At 39.1% G+C, this 15,215-nt stretch overlaps 1 protein-coding gene across 1 annotated transcript in view; it reads right to left on the minus strand.

The window, feature by feature from the left end:
- Positions 1-15,215, minus strand: part of TGS1 (trimethylguanosine synthase 1) — a 54,069-nt gene that overhangs the window by 13,873 nt on the left and 24,981 nt on the right. Inside the window, exons 8-12 of the mRNA XM_059724086.1 lie at positions 14,559-14,907; positions 13,329-13,493; positions 11,682-11,825; positions 9,131-9,349; positions 6,509-6,585 (exon numbers count right to left, since the gene is read on the minus strand). Coding sequence (XP_059580069.1) covers positions 6,509-6,585; positions 9,131-9,349; positions 11,682-11,825; positions 13,329-13,493; positions 14,559-14,907 — 954 coding nt within the window. The remainder of the gene's footprint in view (positions 1-6,508; positions 6,586-9,130; positions 9,350-11,681; positions 11,826-13,328; positions 13,494-14,558; positions 14,908-15,215) is intronic.

Here is a 15,215-nt window from a genome sequence, read left to right on the forward strand (position 1 = left end):
TACTCCTCCTACGAAATATTCTGAAAAAAGTAAAAATTTGTAAAATGAAGATAAAAAATATTATTAGAGATATAGGCTTAATTTCTCAGAAAAAAGCCAACTGGCTTTAATACTTACCAAACCCTTTAATTTTATTAGCAAAGCCAGCAGTGATATTTTTTTATAAAGAATATTTAGTTACCAAAAAAATTCTGCCAAACACTTTACGCATGTAGAAATATTCATGCTTGCGAGCAGAAATAGTTTTCAGCCACTGCACATGAGGACTTCTAAAACTTCATCACATCATGTGTGTTCTACAGGACACCAGTCCTCATTTACTGTATGCGTAACACAATGAACAAAGCAGAGAAAAGATGACTTCACATGTTCTTTTGCGGTTACAACAGTAACATGAAGGACAGCTGGGTTCTAGGAAGAGGCAACCGAGATAGACAGGGAACTAAAGCATGAGGAGGAACAAAGATGATGCATGAGACCGAGTAACAGATAACAGAATAATTTGCAGACAGAAGCAGGAACAGAAAGGAGATGACTTGATATTTATACCAAAAATTGAAACAGGGGCCTTTGTGACTTCAGACTCCTTAAGAAGAATCAAGATGTCTGTTTATCAAAGCAGCTGTGGAGAGCAGAAGATTGTGCTTGGCTCTCAGGAGCAGTAGTACAAGATATGCACCTGCATTAGAAAAGGATCTTGATGGGAACAAGGAAAAGGAAAAGCTACTGACTATCCTTCACATCAGGGCAAAATGTTGCAAGATTCCTGTTACAGTAAGACAATTCCAGAAGCCATCTTACCTTCGCCAAGTAGTGACTAAACCAACATGATGTTCTACTATTTTAGACTTAGCTTGGCAAGTAAGGAGGATATCACAGAAAAGCTGGGCACTGAAAATAACCTTGGAATGGCTGATGATCAATCAGGAATTGATTCTATTTTAAACTGTGGTTCTCAATTTCAAAAGAGAAAACTGTAAAAAAAAAAATAAATAAAAAAAAAAAATAATGGAAATAGTTATTGAAGTCAACTAAACCAAAGAAGTTAGGGACTTCAATGAGAAGCAATCTTACAGATTTTGTAAGTCAAAGGCGTAAAAAAACCCAAAACCAACCTCTCCGGAACTAGCTAGTTAGATCTTTTAAAGGACATAGAAACAAAGGGCAAGATGCATCAACAGAGATCAAGGAAACAAAATAGAGGGCACTATGCAATGAGAATAATATGCAATGAATTTAAAGACAGTGTTAAGTATCACCCCAACAATAAATACTCACCTCACTTTTCAGTAAGCATGAGTATATCAAACAGAGGGGTAAAAGCAGGGAATGAGGAATAGAAATGGAAGTTGTCAATATGGTATGCATAGTTCAAAAGACTTCAAGGCTTTAAAGTGGAGGGACTGGATAATCTTCATCCCACAAAATAAAATCATACAGTCCAGTAGCTAGAATTTCTAATAAATCTATGAGGTAGATTTGCCACAGGAAAGGAAAATAGCAAACATAATAACTATATTTAGGAAGAAGAAAAACGGTGATTTGGCCTCAAAATCCAAAGCTTTGAACAAATTTTGAAGGAAAAACTAAGCAGACAGAGATTTATATGGAAAAACAAGATAAAATGAAATACGAGTTTACTAAAGGCAGAAAGTACCAGACCAACCTGATTTTTTTTTTTTTTTTTTTTAAAACAAGATAACAGATTTTCTAGATAAAAGGAAATGTGGTGGATCTAACCTATCTAAACTTCTATAAAGCATTTGATATAGTACTATGTAGGAAATTATCAGGCTGGAGGCGGAGTACTAGTGAAGTTTCTCAAGCACTGTTATTGGGAGCGATTTTGTTCAATACTGTATTTCATTAACAATCTGGGCTAGTGGGTTTGATAATGGTACTTTCAGAGGACATAACTGGAGGCAGCATCAACACAAGGGATAATTGGATTAGCATTAAAAAGTACCGGAGGACTGGACTCATAGAAACAGCATGAAATGTGATAGTAGAAACTGAAGTCATGTGCTTGGGGATTCAAGAATTTCTTCCATAAACTGTGGGCTTATTAGTTAAAAACCAGATAGAATGAGGAGTTCTAAACATAGTAGTTAATTAGCAGTTTATAGTCATACTGTAATGTGATGCAGCTGTGAAAAAGGTAAACGTGATCCAAGATGGTATTACCAGCAGAGATAGGGAAGATTCATTGCCATTGGTCAGAGCACTAGTGAGACCTCATTGAGAACACCGTGTAGGACCCTGGTTGCTCTTATTTAATAAAGATGAATTCAAAGTGAAAAAATTGCAGAGGATCAACTCCTAGGGTGATTGTGAAAAATGGAGAACAAATTACATAGAAGGAGATTTAAAAAACCAAAACCAAAAAGAAAACGCACAAACAAAAAACAAAACAAAAGACACGTTTGGTTGGTTTAGCCTAGCAAACAGAAGGATCAGAGTGAATTATAATTTAGTCCATGAATAATGGGACTAAAATTATACAGCTGTTAGTAGTTTTATCTGATTCATTAGTCTACATATACCTTACTACGTTTGGAATTCTAAGCTTTTTCTTAGAACCTCCTGAATTTATATGCCTCTCCTAGCTAACACACCCGAATCACATTCTGTATCCTAAAAAATATATATGCCAAAGAGCTCATTGTGCTGAAATTTAGGTCCCTGTTAATGCATTTTTTGCTGAAACTGCATACTCTATGTGTCTGCTGATGCGCAAACACTGCAACAAATCTTGCATCCTGTAGTGCAAGTTGTCAATATGGTGAAGAAAGCTGTAGTTGTTCAGAGTTGAATGCTGTGTTCTTTCTCCTCACACCATTCCTGTCACCACAGTATCTGAGCACTTCATGTTCAGGAGCTGTGAGTTGCTTTTTGGATTCATAATGCTATCAGCTCTCCATAAAACAAATGTGTCCCCCTATCATCCTTCTCCTTTTTCTAGCTTGATTTAATTAAAGCAAAAAGTAAAGCCAATCTCTATTTGATAACAAATTGGGGATTAGGACAGGAATATGGGAGAAATATACAGGAAAGCTTATCTCGATAAAGGAACTGATCTCACACCTAAAACGTTAATTGTTATTTACATACAAGGAATTGCGATTTGATTATACCCATCATGCACGATCAAAGCATGTATTATGGTGCTTTAGAAGAGCCAATTTCACAGAGCAAAAAGTGAGTCAAAAGAGCAGAGACAAAACAAAAACAAATGTGAAAACTGGGAACTATTCAAGAACATTTTACTAGAAAACCACAAGGCCACAGTCAAAAACAGTATCACAGCCTGGAATACAGGTGAAGAGAAAGTAATTATGAAAAGAAAAGAAAAAGAATATGTTCACAGAAATACTGTTAATCAGAAGATAGGAACTGTGGTAAACTAACAGGGGAAAAAACAGCTGCAGCCAGAACAGGTAAGTACAATTTGTCAACATGAGCTGTACTATAAGGAGCAAAAGGAATCTTAACAATGGAAGTGGGCCATTTCTAAATTGAGTTGTAGAACTGTCATTTATAATGCAGAAAAGGCAAAAAGATTCAACTGATTCAATGGATATTCCATTCTGTATTTGGGAAAAAGAGAGAGCGTCTTCCTACCATGATGTCATACTTTTTATTCTAAGAAAGGTAAGGTCCCTGCTAGGATGGGGGGAGTAGTAGATATGCTGGACAGTAGGGCTAGGATTTAGAGTGACCTAGACAAATTGGAGGATTGGGCCAAAAGAAGTCTCATGAGGTTCAACAAGGACAAGTGCAAAGTCTTTCTTGCACTTAGGACAGAACAATCCCATGCACTGGTACAGGCTGGGGGCTGACTGGCTAGGCAGCAGCTCTGCAGAAAAGGACCTGGAGGTTACAATGGACAGTAAGCTGAATATGTGCCAACAGTATGCCCTCATTGCCAAGAAGGTTAATAGCATACTGGGCTGCACTGGTAAGTATGGTGCCAGTAGGTCAAAGGAAGTGATTATTCCCTTCTATTCAGCACTGGTGAGGACACATCTGGAGTACTGTGTTCAGTTTTGGGTCCCCCACTACAGAAAGCACGTGGACAAATTGGAGAGAGTCCAGAGGAGGGCAACAAAAACAGTGAGGGAGCTAGGGGACATGGCTTATGAGGAAAGACCGAGAGAACCAGGTTTACTTAGTTTAGAGAAGAGAAGACTGAAAAGGGGTTTAATAGCAGCTTTCAACAACCTGAAGGGGGGATTCGAAAGAGGATGGAGCTCAATTGTTCTCAGAGGTGGCAAATGACACAACAAGGAGCAATGGTCTCAAGTTGCAGCAAGGGAAGTTTAGGTTACACATTAGAAAGAATTTTCTCGCTAGGAGGCTAGTAAAACACTGGAACAGGTTACCCAGAGAGGTTGTGGACTCTCCATCCTTGGAGGTTTTCAAAACCTGGCTAGACAAAGCTTTGGCTAGGATGATCTAGTTGGGGATGGTCCTGCTTTGAGCAGGGGGATGGGATTAGATGATCTCCTGAGGTCCCTTTCAACCCTAACTTTCCATGATTCTATGCCAGCCCTGCACTGGACTACTGTGCTAAAGACAGAAGGGGTCCTCCATTTTACTTTTAGCAGGTGCATTTATACCTATGCTGCAGGTGAAAACTGAATACCAACTGTGCATTAGTACAAAACTAGTACTTTGTTTCTAATAAATACTTAGGAATATAAAGGTGAAATAAGATTTATCCTTAAGTGACTAATGTCTCAGGCAGATATTACACTTAAGACAATTAAATCAGTTTATTGCATCTTAAAGTATAAGCCAGACACACGTTCAGGAGATTGTCAATGCAATTAAACAGGAAACCAGCCACAAAGGTATTACAAAAACGTGTGATAATTTTGTGGCTAGTTTCCATTGCACTTTAAATTGAACATATGGCAGGAACCACCACAGGGCTCAAGCCCCTGAGCAAGTCCTGATCTGATTGTTGACTGGCAGAGACTGCCCCAGGGGCTCGAATCTCAGGCAGTCTCTGCCAGCAGATCAGAATGGCCACAACGCTTGAACTCAGAGACACTTCCAATCCTGCTGACAATCAGCTAATCTTTGGACAGCTTTGGGGACCACATGGGGGCTTAAACTGCCCCTGCGGATCCTCCATAGCCAGCTGATGATTGTGATTCCAGGCTCCTCCTGCACCGGCAATATGGCACAACTGGGATCTGATCCCACAGTCATGCTTCCTGCCATGTACGTGTGGCACGGTAGGAAGAAAGATTACTGGGATCAAGGATCAGATCCCATTGCTCCTTCAAATGAATGTCTGTCGGGGGCCAAAGTCCTCTTATTGTTCTAATGCAAGGTACCTATATGGGAAATAGAAATTTGGTAAGAGGCCTCTTCAGCACAGCAGCACAGCAGACAAATGTTTAAGTTCAATGGCTGGAAACTGAAACTAGATAAATCCAGGGCATGATTTTTAATGGTGAGGGTAATTAAACATTAGGAAAATACTGCTAAAATTTATAGTGGATTCTTCATCACTGAGCATTTTTAAATTAAGATTTAGAAAATACACCCAAAGATATGTTTCAGTTCAAGTACAGCTAATGGGAATATGAAACAGGAAATCCTATAGTCAATGTTATGCAAGCTATCAGGCTATATTATGATGGTCCATTCTGGTCATAAAAGAAAGCTATAAATACTGCTCAAATTAATATACAAGGTAAATCAGGAGAAAATAAAGCACAGAACTTAGCAGAAAAGTGAAGTATGACCACTTTTGCCTATTAAAAAAAATATATATTCTCAACCCATAGAAGATTATTTCACACTGACCTTAATTGACAAACTCTGCAGCCACTTTATTAGGCTTGAAGACAGTGAGTTTCAGCGTTATACAAGATATGTTTTAATGGTGTAAATCCTTAAAATTAATGTATACTGACAAAATAAGTGCTGTACTTATAATCCTCAATACCACTAGTTCACCTAGTCACTTTTTCATGTCAGCTGACCACATATAAACAAACAATTGTATACATAAAAAACTGCTTCTTGCAGTACAGATATTTTTAACCCAAAACATATCTTTGTAAATTAATCTGAGCTACTATTTAAGATGATATTCCATATATGATGGCCTGCAGCTGTCTTCAGGAACTGACAACCTGAATGAACCTTTACTGTTAAACAACTCAATATAACTCAAGACATGCAAGAAAATTGGTTTTATTTATACCAAGATGTATCAATCTAATATTCTACCAGAAGCATACAGAGGTTTGGACAAGCTGATATAAGAACCAATCATTTGTTCTACAGCACAGAGCAGGGAACACCACATTACACTCATAGGAGTTATTTATCAAAGTTGCAAGATATCTTGTAAGATACAATGCAAAAGTACTAGCAAGTATAGTCCTAAACTATAAACACATTTTCATTTGAACTAGATTAAAAGCGCAATTTACAGCAGCAAAGTTTTTATTAATGATTTAAAGCCACCTTTTAAACAATAACTTACCTGGTCAATGTCAGCATTACGTGGTAGAAAATACACAATGTTCTTTGTGATCTTTTGGGACAACCTGAAAATTTCAAATGTAGAAACCAGTAAAGGAAAAAAGGCTGACATATATTGCTTTGTTTTCAGAGAGTCTCCCCAGTCCAGCAATTAAAAATTATATACTTCTGATTAATCTGCTATTGCTATTAATTGGATATTGTTTTGAAATGCAAGAGTGGATGCTGGCCAAATGAAGGAATTCATTTCACACATTTCTCCAAAAGTTATGAAAAAGTACTATATTTTTCATTTCATTTTTTTCTTAACAGAGCTAAAAACTATGACAACAACAACACGTTTTTCATTTGCTGGCTCCTTTCTAACCCCTTTTCTGAGGAGTTTTAGCTAATTAGCTATAGAGATACATTCATTTGCTAGCTAGAAACCTGTTATCTTGTTCAGAACAGACAACTGAGATTCCCTTCAAAAAAAAAAAAAAAAAAACTTGTTAAAGGGATACAGCTCATTATTCAGCTAATGACAGGCCACCAATATGTAAGTGATCTGCTAAATAGCAGAGGATTGAGATTTCTATAAGAGTGCATGTATTCGTCTTTGGTCTCCTAGGATAACGGTATGTTATATATAATACAGACCAGTGGCAGTCAACTTCTGGCCCATCAAGTTGCGTTATTCAGCTGTATCCTTCAGCTCCCTATGAGTCCAGAAATTTGGCGGTTTGGGAGTGGTGGTAGTGTTAAGTGCCGCAGTCTCCAGAACCATGACAATTAACGCTGCCATTGGTCCCCCACCATCAAATTTCTGGACCCTAGGAGAGCCCCAAGGACTGGACAACATTGGGCCAGCACACAAAGTCACATGGGGGAAATGACTCCATGTGCCAATCTCATGTTGGATCCTACCCACAGATTAACTGAACCCATGGGATCTGGTCCATGACCTGACCCTGCACCACTCATATGGCCTGTAGGCCAGAAGGTTGAGCACCACTGATATAGACAGTCAGTCTGGAAATGTTCTACAGAGGATTTACTTTTCCTAACATCAGTTAGAAAAGCAAATAACTCTGAAACCCAGCTCATGTGTTTTTTGCAGCTAATATTCTTGAGTTATGGGAAGTCTATTTTATTATTGCTATTTATATTAAAATATTGTAAAGGAGCTCAATAAAGGATGGATGTTTTTGTAAGTGAGAAAAACTGGTAAAAATTCTGTTTCTTAATACAGAAAAGATGCGTCTTCCACTTTAAAGAACAAGGGTTTTTCAGTTTCAATCAAAATAAGATATATATAGTTTATAAGTGAAGATTGTGCTTTTGAAAAATGTAATACAATCACTGAATATCCACATAGATAATGAGGATATCATGGTGTTTCTGCAAGATTGAGAAGTGGATGAATTTCTAACCCACAGGTAAACTTTATCATATGTTTAATGCATTAGCATGTGTGCATTTGTCAGAAAGCTACCAAAACTGACCAGCTGCTACAGCATATTTCAATTCCCAGTCTGACATCAAATCTAAGCACAGTACTAAATTGGTTTATTGTCATCATAACAAATGCCTTTTTGTTTTCAGTAATCAAGTATATTCGGCACTCATCCCTGACTGCAAGCAATTGCCGAAGATATTTGTACAAAATAAAGTTGTTGCTTAGGCCTTTTCATATACCTTTCCCCTGTGTTTATCCATCCTTAACTCTGGGGTATCAAACTTGTTTGGCCTTGCAGGCTGAATCTGAACCATGAGGCTTCCCGTAGGCTAGATGCTTCATGAACAAGAGTGGAAGCATTAATCCCTATGGGTTGCCAGAGCTGCTGTTTTAGCACAGTCCCTGAACCCAGGGAATGAATGCCCCCCAGCCACTCGACCCTCCCTGACTCTTCCCCTTGCTATTTTAGTTACCAGGAGCGACTAAAAACTGATTTTCCGCAGTAGGTAAGGGGGAAGCAGGGGTGGAGAGGGGTGAGCAACTGGCTGGATGACCCACTATATATTTGACACTTCTGCTTTAAACTCATATGGCCAAATTCCCTATAAAAAGAACAGCTGTTTTGTAACCTTCCATTTGTGCAAATGTTCTGTAATCTTAAAAATTAACTGGTTTGTAGTTAATCAATATGTTGCACAGGACTAAGACTTCAAAAAAGCAATAGTGGGTACAATACAAATAATCCTAAAATGATCCAGCTTTAATACAAGTATATTTGACAATATTTTTTAATGAGAGAAGAAGAATCTGGAAGTGATCAACAGAATTATCTGATAACTTTAGGTGGCATGGAGTCTAACAAACTGAGTGCAGGTCTTGCAATTAAAGCAGTCATGAATTCTAAGCCCAATTTCTACCACTAGTTTCTGTGGGATAATCCACAAATCACTTAGATCGAAGGTTATAAGTATGCCACTAATGTTGAATGCCTCAGGTCTTGGGGTTTCTACTTCACATAGATATATCCTGATTTTCAGCAGTGCTGTTCATCTGCAATTCCTAATAAAGTTAACAGGCATCTATATAAGCTAACAGAATGTGAAACAAATCAAGACATCCTGCAAGAAAAAGGTAAATATTATAAATGTCTGAGTCATGGCTATGATAATGTAACTTTGAAAGGATATCCATCAGGACAAATCATTGTCCTAATGTCAAAGATTTCTGCAGTGGCATAGTCTGGGCCTCCCCAAGGAGGGCTGAGAAACACAACATCTGCTTTTAAATTAGAAACCAGGATCATGAAGTCTCCACATATGAACTCTATCCGATCTGCCACTCCATATACTTCAGCATTGTTGCGGGCAAGGCTGATCTTAACAGGGTCAATATCAATGGCAATCACTGAAAATAAGGTGAAAGGAAACAAATGCAATTAACATTCATTAAAACATATACCTGTTGGAATATATTTCTTAAAAAAAAGTAGATATTTATATTGATTGCCAAAACAAAATCTTCCTGTGATCAAGGTTCTCAATCACAGCTCTTCGGTAGAAATCAGATTTATAATCCTGTTATTTCTACTCCTAATAGAGACTTCTACAAATATATTGTGTCATATAGTAATAGCTAAGATTATTTCAAACTTGTGTTTAAGTGCAGGAAACTGGATTTCTTCAAAGGGCAACTTTTCTCTGGACTGCAGGAACAGAGATTCCAAATTCCTCTTATTGTTCCCCCAGCTAGAGAGCATAGCTGCTGCATGAAATGACACAATTTTTAAGTGTCCCACCAAGGGAGGCAAGAGAGGCATGGGGGATGGCTACATGGGAGTATGGCATGGAAACACTTCAAATTGGAGTGGAATTTGGAGCACTTTGGATGCAGCACCTGTCCACAGCCTCTGTCACAACTGGCAAAGAAGTGACTAAGGTTAGTCGGAAAAGTACCGTATGTACTTGAATCCAAGATGACCCTCCACGAATTAGATTCTATATATGGAAAATGTATAAGTAAGTTATAATTTTCCAGTGTATATTGGAGGGTCATCTTATTCGCAGCCACCCCCCACCACAGCAGGGAGAGCAGTAGCAGAGGAACAGGCAGGGGGAGGGAGTCAAGCAGCAAGACCCCAGCCCCTCTCTCTCTCTCCCTATCTTGCCCTCCCAACTGTCTGCCACCACGTGTGCCTGCTCCCTAGGCACCCAGGGCCCTGATATTTGCCCCCCATGCCTGTAACCCCAGATTCACCTGCCCACTCCCAGCTGACTCCGCCCCTTTGTCCCCCCCTCCACCACAGTCTGTGCCTGAACTGCTTACCCTCCGGCTCCAGCCCTACTTTAGCCCAGGGCATGAAGCATGCAGCTGCTCTAGCCCCAACCCGGCCCAGTTACAGAGGTGGTGCTGGTAGCAGCTCCAGCCCAGGTTCTGGATCCAGGACCCAGCCAGAGTGCTCTCTGTGGTTGTGGATGACAGAACAAGGAGCAATGGTCTCAAGTTGCAGCAAGGGAAGTTTAGGTTGGATAGCTGGAAAAACTCTCGTGCTAGGAGGGTAGTAAAGCACTGAAACAGATTACCCAGAGAAGTTGTGGAATCTCCATCCTTAGAGGTTTTTAAGACCCGGGAAGACAAAGCTTTGGTTGGAATGATATAATTGGGGATAATATTGCTTTGAACAGGGGTTGGACTAGATAACCTCCTGAGGTTCCTCTCAACCCTAATTTTCTATGATCTTAGATTGAAGTAAATATGGTATTTACAAAACTGAACACAGCCTGACAAACTCTGTGAAGGCTACAGCATTATCTGCCTTACTTAGGGTAATTTCAGCAGCAGAATACAAAAGCAACTTGTACAAGTAAGTTTTCAGTGATAAATTTAATTTAAAAGAATATCAATGTCTGTCTATACTTGATTTTAACTGATTTATTGAAATTCTGCTTTTCACCAAGCAAACATACCCTAAATGTAATTTCACATGAGTTTGCCACAGCTGGCTCTATTGCCTTAATATGTATTGTAGTGCAAGTATTGACAGCATATGTACTTCTACTTCATATGCAATATGCTTATGAATAGCTTAACACTGTGGACATCAGCTTGCTCCTGCTGCTCTGATGCACGATTGCTCTAGTTCAGTAGTGCTCAGCCTTTTGGCTCCACAGGCCACATGAACGGTGCAGGGCCCATTTGTGGGCTAGATTAGGCCCTGGGGTCTGGCACCATCCCCTCCTGCCCTCTGGATGATGGGATTGGGTCCCAAGGGTCTGACACTGCCCCCACGTGGCCCCGGGTGCTGGGATCGGGCACCAGATCCAGCGTTCAGGGCCAAGGGCTCTCCACAGGTCTGAAGATTTGGCAGCAGGGGAGCAGCACCACCACATTTCCAGTCCTGTGGAGAGTCCCATAGGCCGGATGACCATTTGCTGCAGGCTAGATCTGGCCTGCAGGCCACCAGTTAAGCACCCCTAGTCTAACTATTTCATTGAGATGTGAAAAAACAATTGACTACTGCAGCAAGTAACACACTTTGGCTAAAAGAAACTAATTAAAATAATGTATTCTTTCTAAAAATGTAGAGCTATTGCCTGCCATTATTCTGACACTGGAGCAAGTATATTAGTAATGTTTACTTCAGTAGAACAAAAGCAAGGTAAAATTAATCAGTGAAGAAAACATCAAACTCTCATATAGGGGAAAGGCAAAGCTTCATGTAAACAAAACAGCCAATTACCTCTTTTTGATGCCAAGGCAAACTGAATAGCATTTCCTCCAACTCCACAAAATGCATCCACTATAATGTCACAGCTGAATGACTGTTGGACTCGATGTGCAATATGCTCTGCTATTTTCTCAGGTGTAACAGAGAACCAACCCTCTGGGGGAGAAAAAGCATTTCTTTTTGTCACTTGTTTCCAAATTCAGTTATTCGAAAGAACTAAATCGAATTCAAATATTGAAGACAGCAAATCAATACATTTTACTGGGGCAAGATGAATTCGATCCTGCAAGGTGCTGAACTCTGGGTCAATACAACAATTCCTTTGAGCCTGGAAGTGGTTCCACTGAAATCAATATGTTTACAGCGAATCACGTTCTTCATTAAACTGTGCTAGAGCGCTTTGCAGCTATGCCAGATGATGGCCAGTAAAGACCATAATGAAGAGAAAATGACTTATATGTCAGTTGCAAGCAGATACAGAACAGATCTAGAACCTTAAATTTAAATGAAACAAAAATAATTAGACAGACTTGACAAACGCATGGTCTTTGCAATGAAGTGGCTTTAAGCCCATATTTCCTATGCTGACATGAGGAGTGCTCAAAATGAAAGGCTTGGGGGGAAAAAAACAGAACAGGAACAAAAGGAGTCCCAGTACAGTTAATTTTCTATAAATGTCTGATCTCTTCATGTGGGAAACCACTGTAAAGCTGTGCAAAGTGTAATTTAGCAATTGACTAGATTTAGACAATTTGAAACATCATTTAAAATGTCTTCTTCACATATTACTCAGATTTCAAAATATAACCCCCCCAATTCTTCGTTTTTTTCCTTCCTTTTTAAATGTATTTATATTTTTTAGAAATTTCATCTCCAAGAGATGAAATCTAATTGTTGAAAACATGGACCAGTAGAGTGCACTCTATTGTTAGGCAGCACAATTTTCTGCAATGATCATGCCTGACATCAATGGGGCAGGGTTTCAGGTGTCAAAGTTCAATTTAACTCTATTAAAATCAGAGGGAGCCAATACACATGCAACAAGGCTGCTCCAACATGCTGTAATTACAGCGCATCAGAGAAGACTTATTTGAATCTGCTGGAACATGGTAATTACCGTGCTCCAGCAGACTCCAGTATCTTGTGTATTAGCGTCCCTGCACTGAAAAAAAAAAAAAAAAAAAAAAAAATCAGCAGGGGTGTTTTAACTACAGCTCATTTTTTCAGCATGGGGACGCTGATACATAAGATACTCCAGGAGCTTTAATTAGAGTGGGTCTTGAAGCTGCTCTAAAGCACCCGCCACCCTCTCTCCCCTCCGCGCACATATAAATGCCGTAAGAGCTATGCTGAATTGCACCCAATTCACTCATTCATGGTAGTGGTAACTAGGGTTGAGTGAAAAAAAAGCAGCTGCTGTCAGTAGCCATGTCACCACAATCAGGATTGTGGTGGCAACTGGGAATTCCTGCATCCTGTATGTCCTGGTCAGCTGGCTGCATCTTTATGTTGCCGATTCATAAGAATTAATTCTCATGAGCAACAATTTATAAGGTAAACTATTATTTACGTCATTTCCCAGCCAGTAAGAAAGCAAGCATGTATATTTGTATAATCTTATTATAGAGTTAAAAGTGCACATTCCAGCTAATGACATACCTCTGTCTAATTTGATCCCATCATCAAACCGAGAGAACAGTCTGTAGCGCTGTGCCCAGTATTTTGCCAGCTCAGGATCAGCAGCAATCTCAGTAGGTAAAGACAATGGTACAATTCTGTTCTTTCTCTTATTTTTCTTCTTTTTGGTATTTGTTTCAGTTGGAGCTGAAAAGAATGTGTCACAACATTAGTAACATTACAGAGATTCTTGGTTCTCAAGGGCTGGTACTGCAAAAGGTAGGCTCAAAATCAAAAATGCTGCAACTAGGCAACAGTATTCATTTCCAACATGGGGCTATTACCGGGGCTTCACAAGTAGGTAATTTTAAAAGATTAGAGAGGAGAATCCTAAAATTACACAGACAAGTGATTAAGTGTATGCAACTACAGTGGTTCTGGAGACTACCTGGGTCTACTTCAATTCACTGTTCCCTCTCCAAAAATGAGCCTGGAATGCAGAGATCTGTGTTGAGCCCCAGCTCAGTATCTCATGTTGTTCGCATCACATTCAAATCTCAATGTTCAAGCCAGCAGTTCTAACCTCTTTAGACTCAAGCCACCCCTCATAACTACACGGAATAAACTTTGCAATACAAATCTTATATTAGAATAAGTTAAACTGCCATGAATTATATAATGTGTTGCATAGGAAAGCCTCAATAATTATCTCCCTTTAGAGTACAGCAAATATTAAATAAAAAAAACAACTTAACTACTATATGCATTCGCACACACACACACACGCGTGTGTATGCATGTGTTTTATATTTCACATGAGATTTATGAGACATGTATACAAGATCTTCCCCCCTAGCATATTAAGTAATTTTACTTTTAACATATTTTATGTTCCTTGAAATTCAAACCATTGATAAAAACATATATCCAAGGACCAAAGTTCTGACAGTCCAAACATTTGTTTGAATTGAATCAGTTGCTACTAGAGCCTCCCTTCGCTACAGAAATAATGCAGTTAAAAGGAGGGGGTTCCTTGGGCGTATCTAAAATAGACAAACTGCTAGTTAGTACAAAGAAACAAGAGTCAGAATTTATGAAGAATGAGCCAAAGCCACTTTTACCTCCATTAGCAGCAACTAGATCTCTATTTGTGTGAGTCTGACTGAAGACCACATAAATATTAAGCTGTATTAAATAACTACAAAATAGCAAACAAACTTTACAAGGCAGTGTATCATCAGCTTATTTCCAGCAATTAAGAACTGTATGCACCTTGGTTCACCTCTTCTGTTTCTACCCGAAGATAGTCTGGAATATCCAGAGCAATGATCTGTCTTCCAGAATTGCATTCCTGTTTTCCCAAGCTTTGAGAATTAGAGATATTTGCTGATGCTTCTTCCCTTTCCTCTTCAAGACTGTTTGCCTCAAGTTCACAACTAACAATGCCGGAAGATAGCAGGTCACACTCTTTAGCATTCAGATGATATTTTTGTGAGGTAATACTTCCCTGTCCCTCTGAGTCACTGCTTGTAGAGGATCCCTGCAATTTATCCTGAGGAAAGGATGCCTGGGATGTCATCTCCCCCACAGGTTCACTAGCCTGCTTTAGGAACTTCTCTACCTGGAATTGTCAAATACCATAAATAATTAGATTGTATTTTTGTACTTTAGGATGGTACTTTTGTATTTTTGTACTTTAGGATTTTGTACTTTAGGATGGTGCAAACAACAAAGCTGCAATGCATCCATCATTGATCTACCAAAAGGCCACATATACATACTACATTGTGTAACAAAAACCACCAAAAATCTCCCTGAGACTATTAATTTGGTCACAGACAAAGCCCTCACGAGTGCATGTGCAACCTTACTGAGCATGGATTATTTTGATAAATGCTGTTTGGAAAAAGCTGCAAAAGCAGGACTGTC

This window comes from Alligator mississippiensis, chromosome 3, assembly GCF_030867095.1.
Source record: "Alligator mississippiensis isolate rAllMis1 chromosome 3, rAllMis1, whole genome shotgun sequence".
Lineage (NCBI taxonomy): Eukaryota > Metazoa > Chordata > Crocodylia > Alligatoridae > Alligator > Alligator mississippiensis.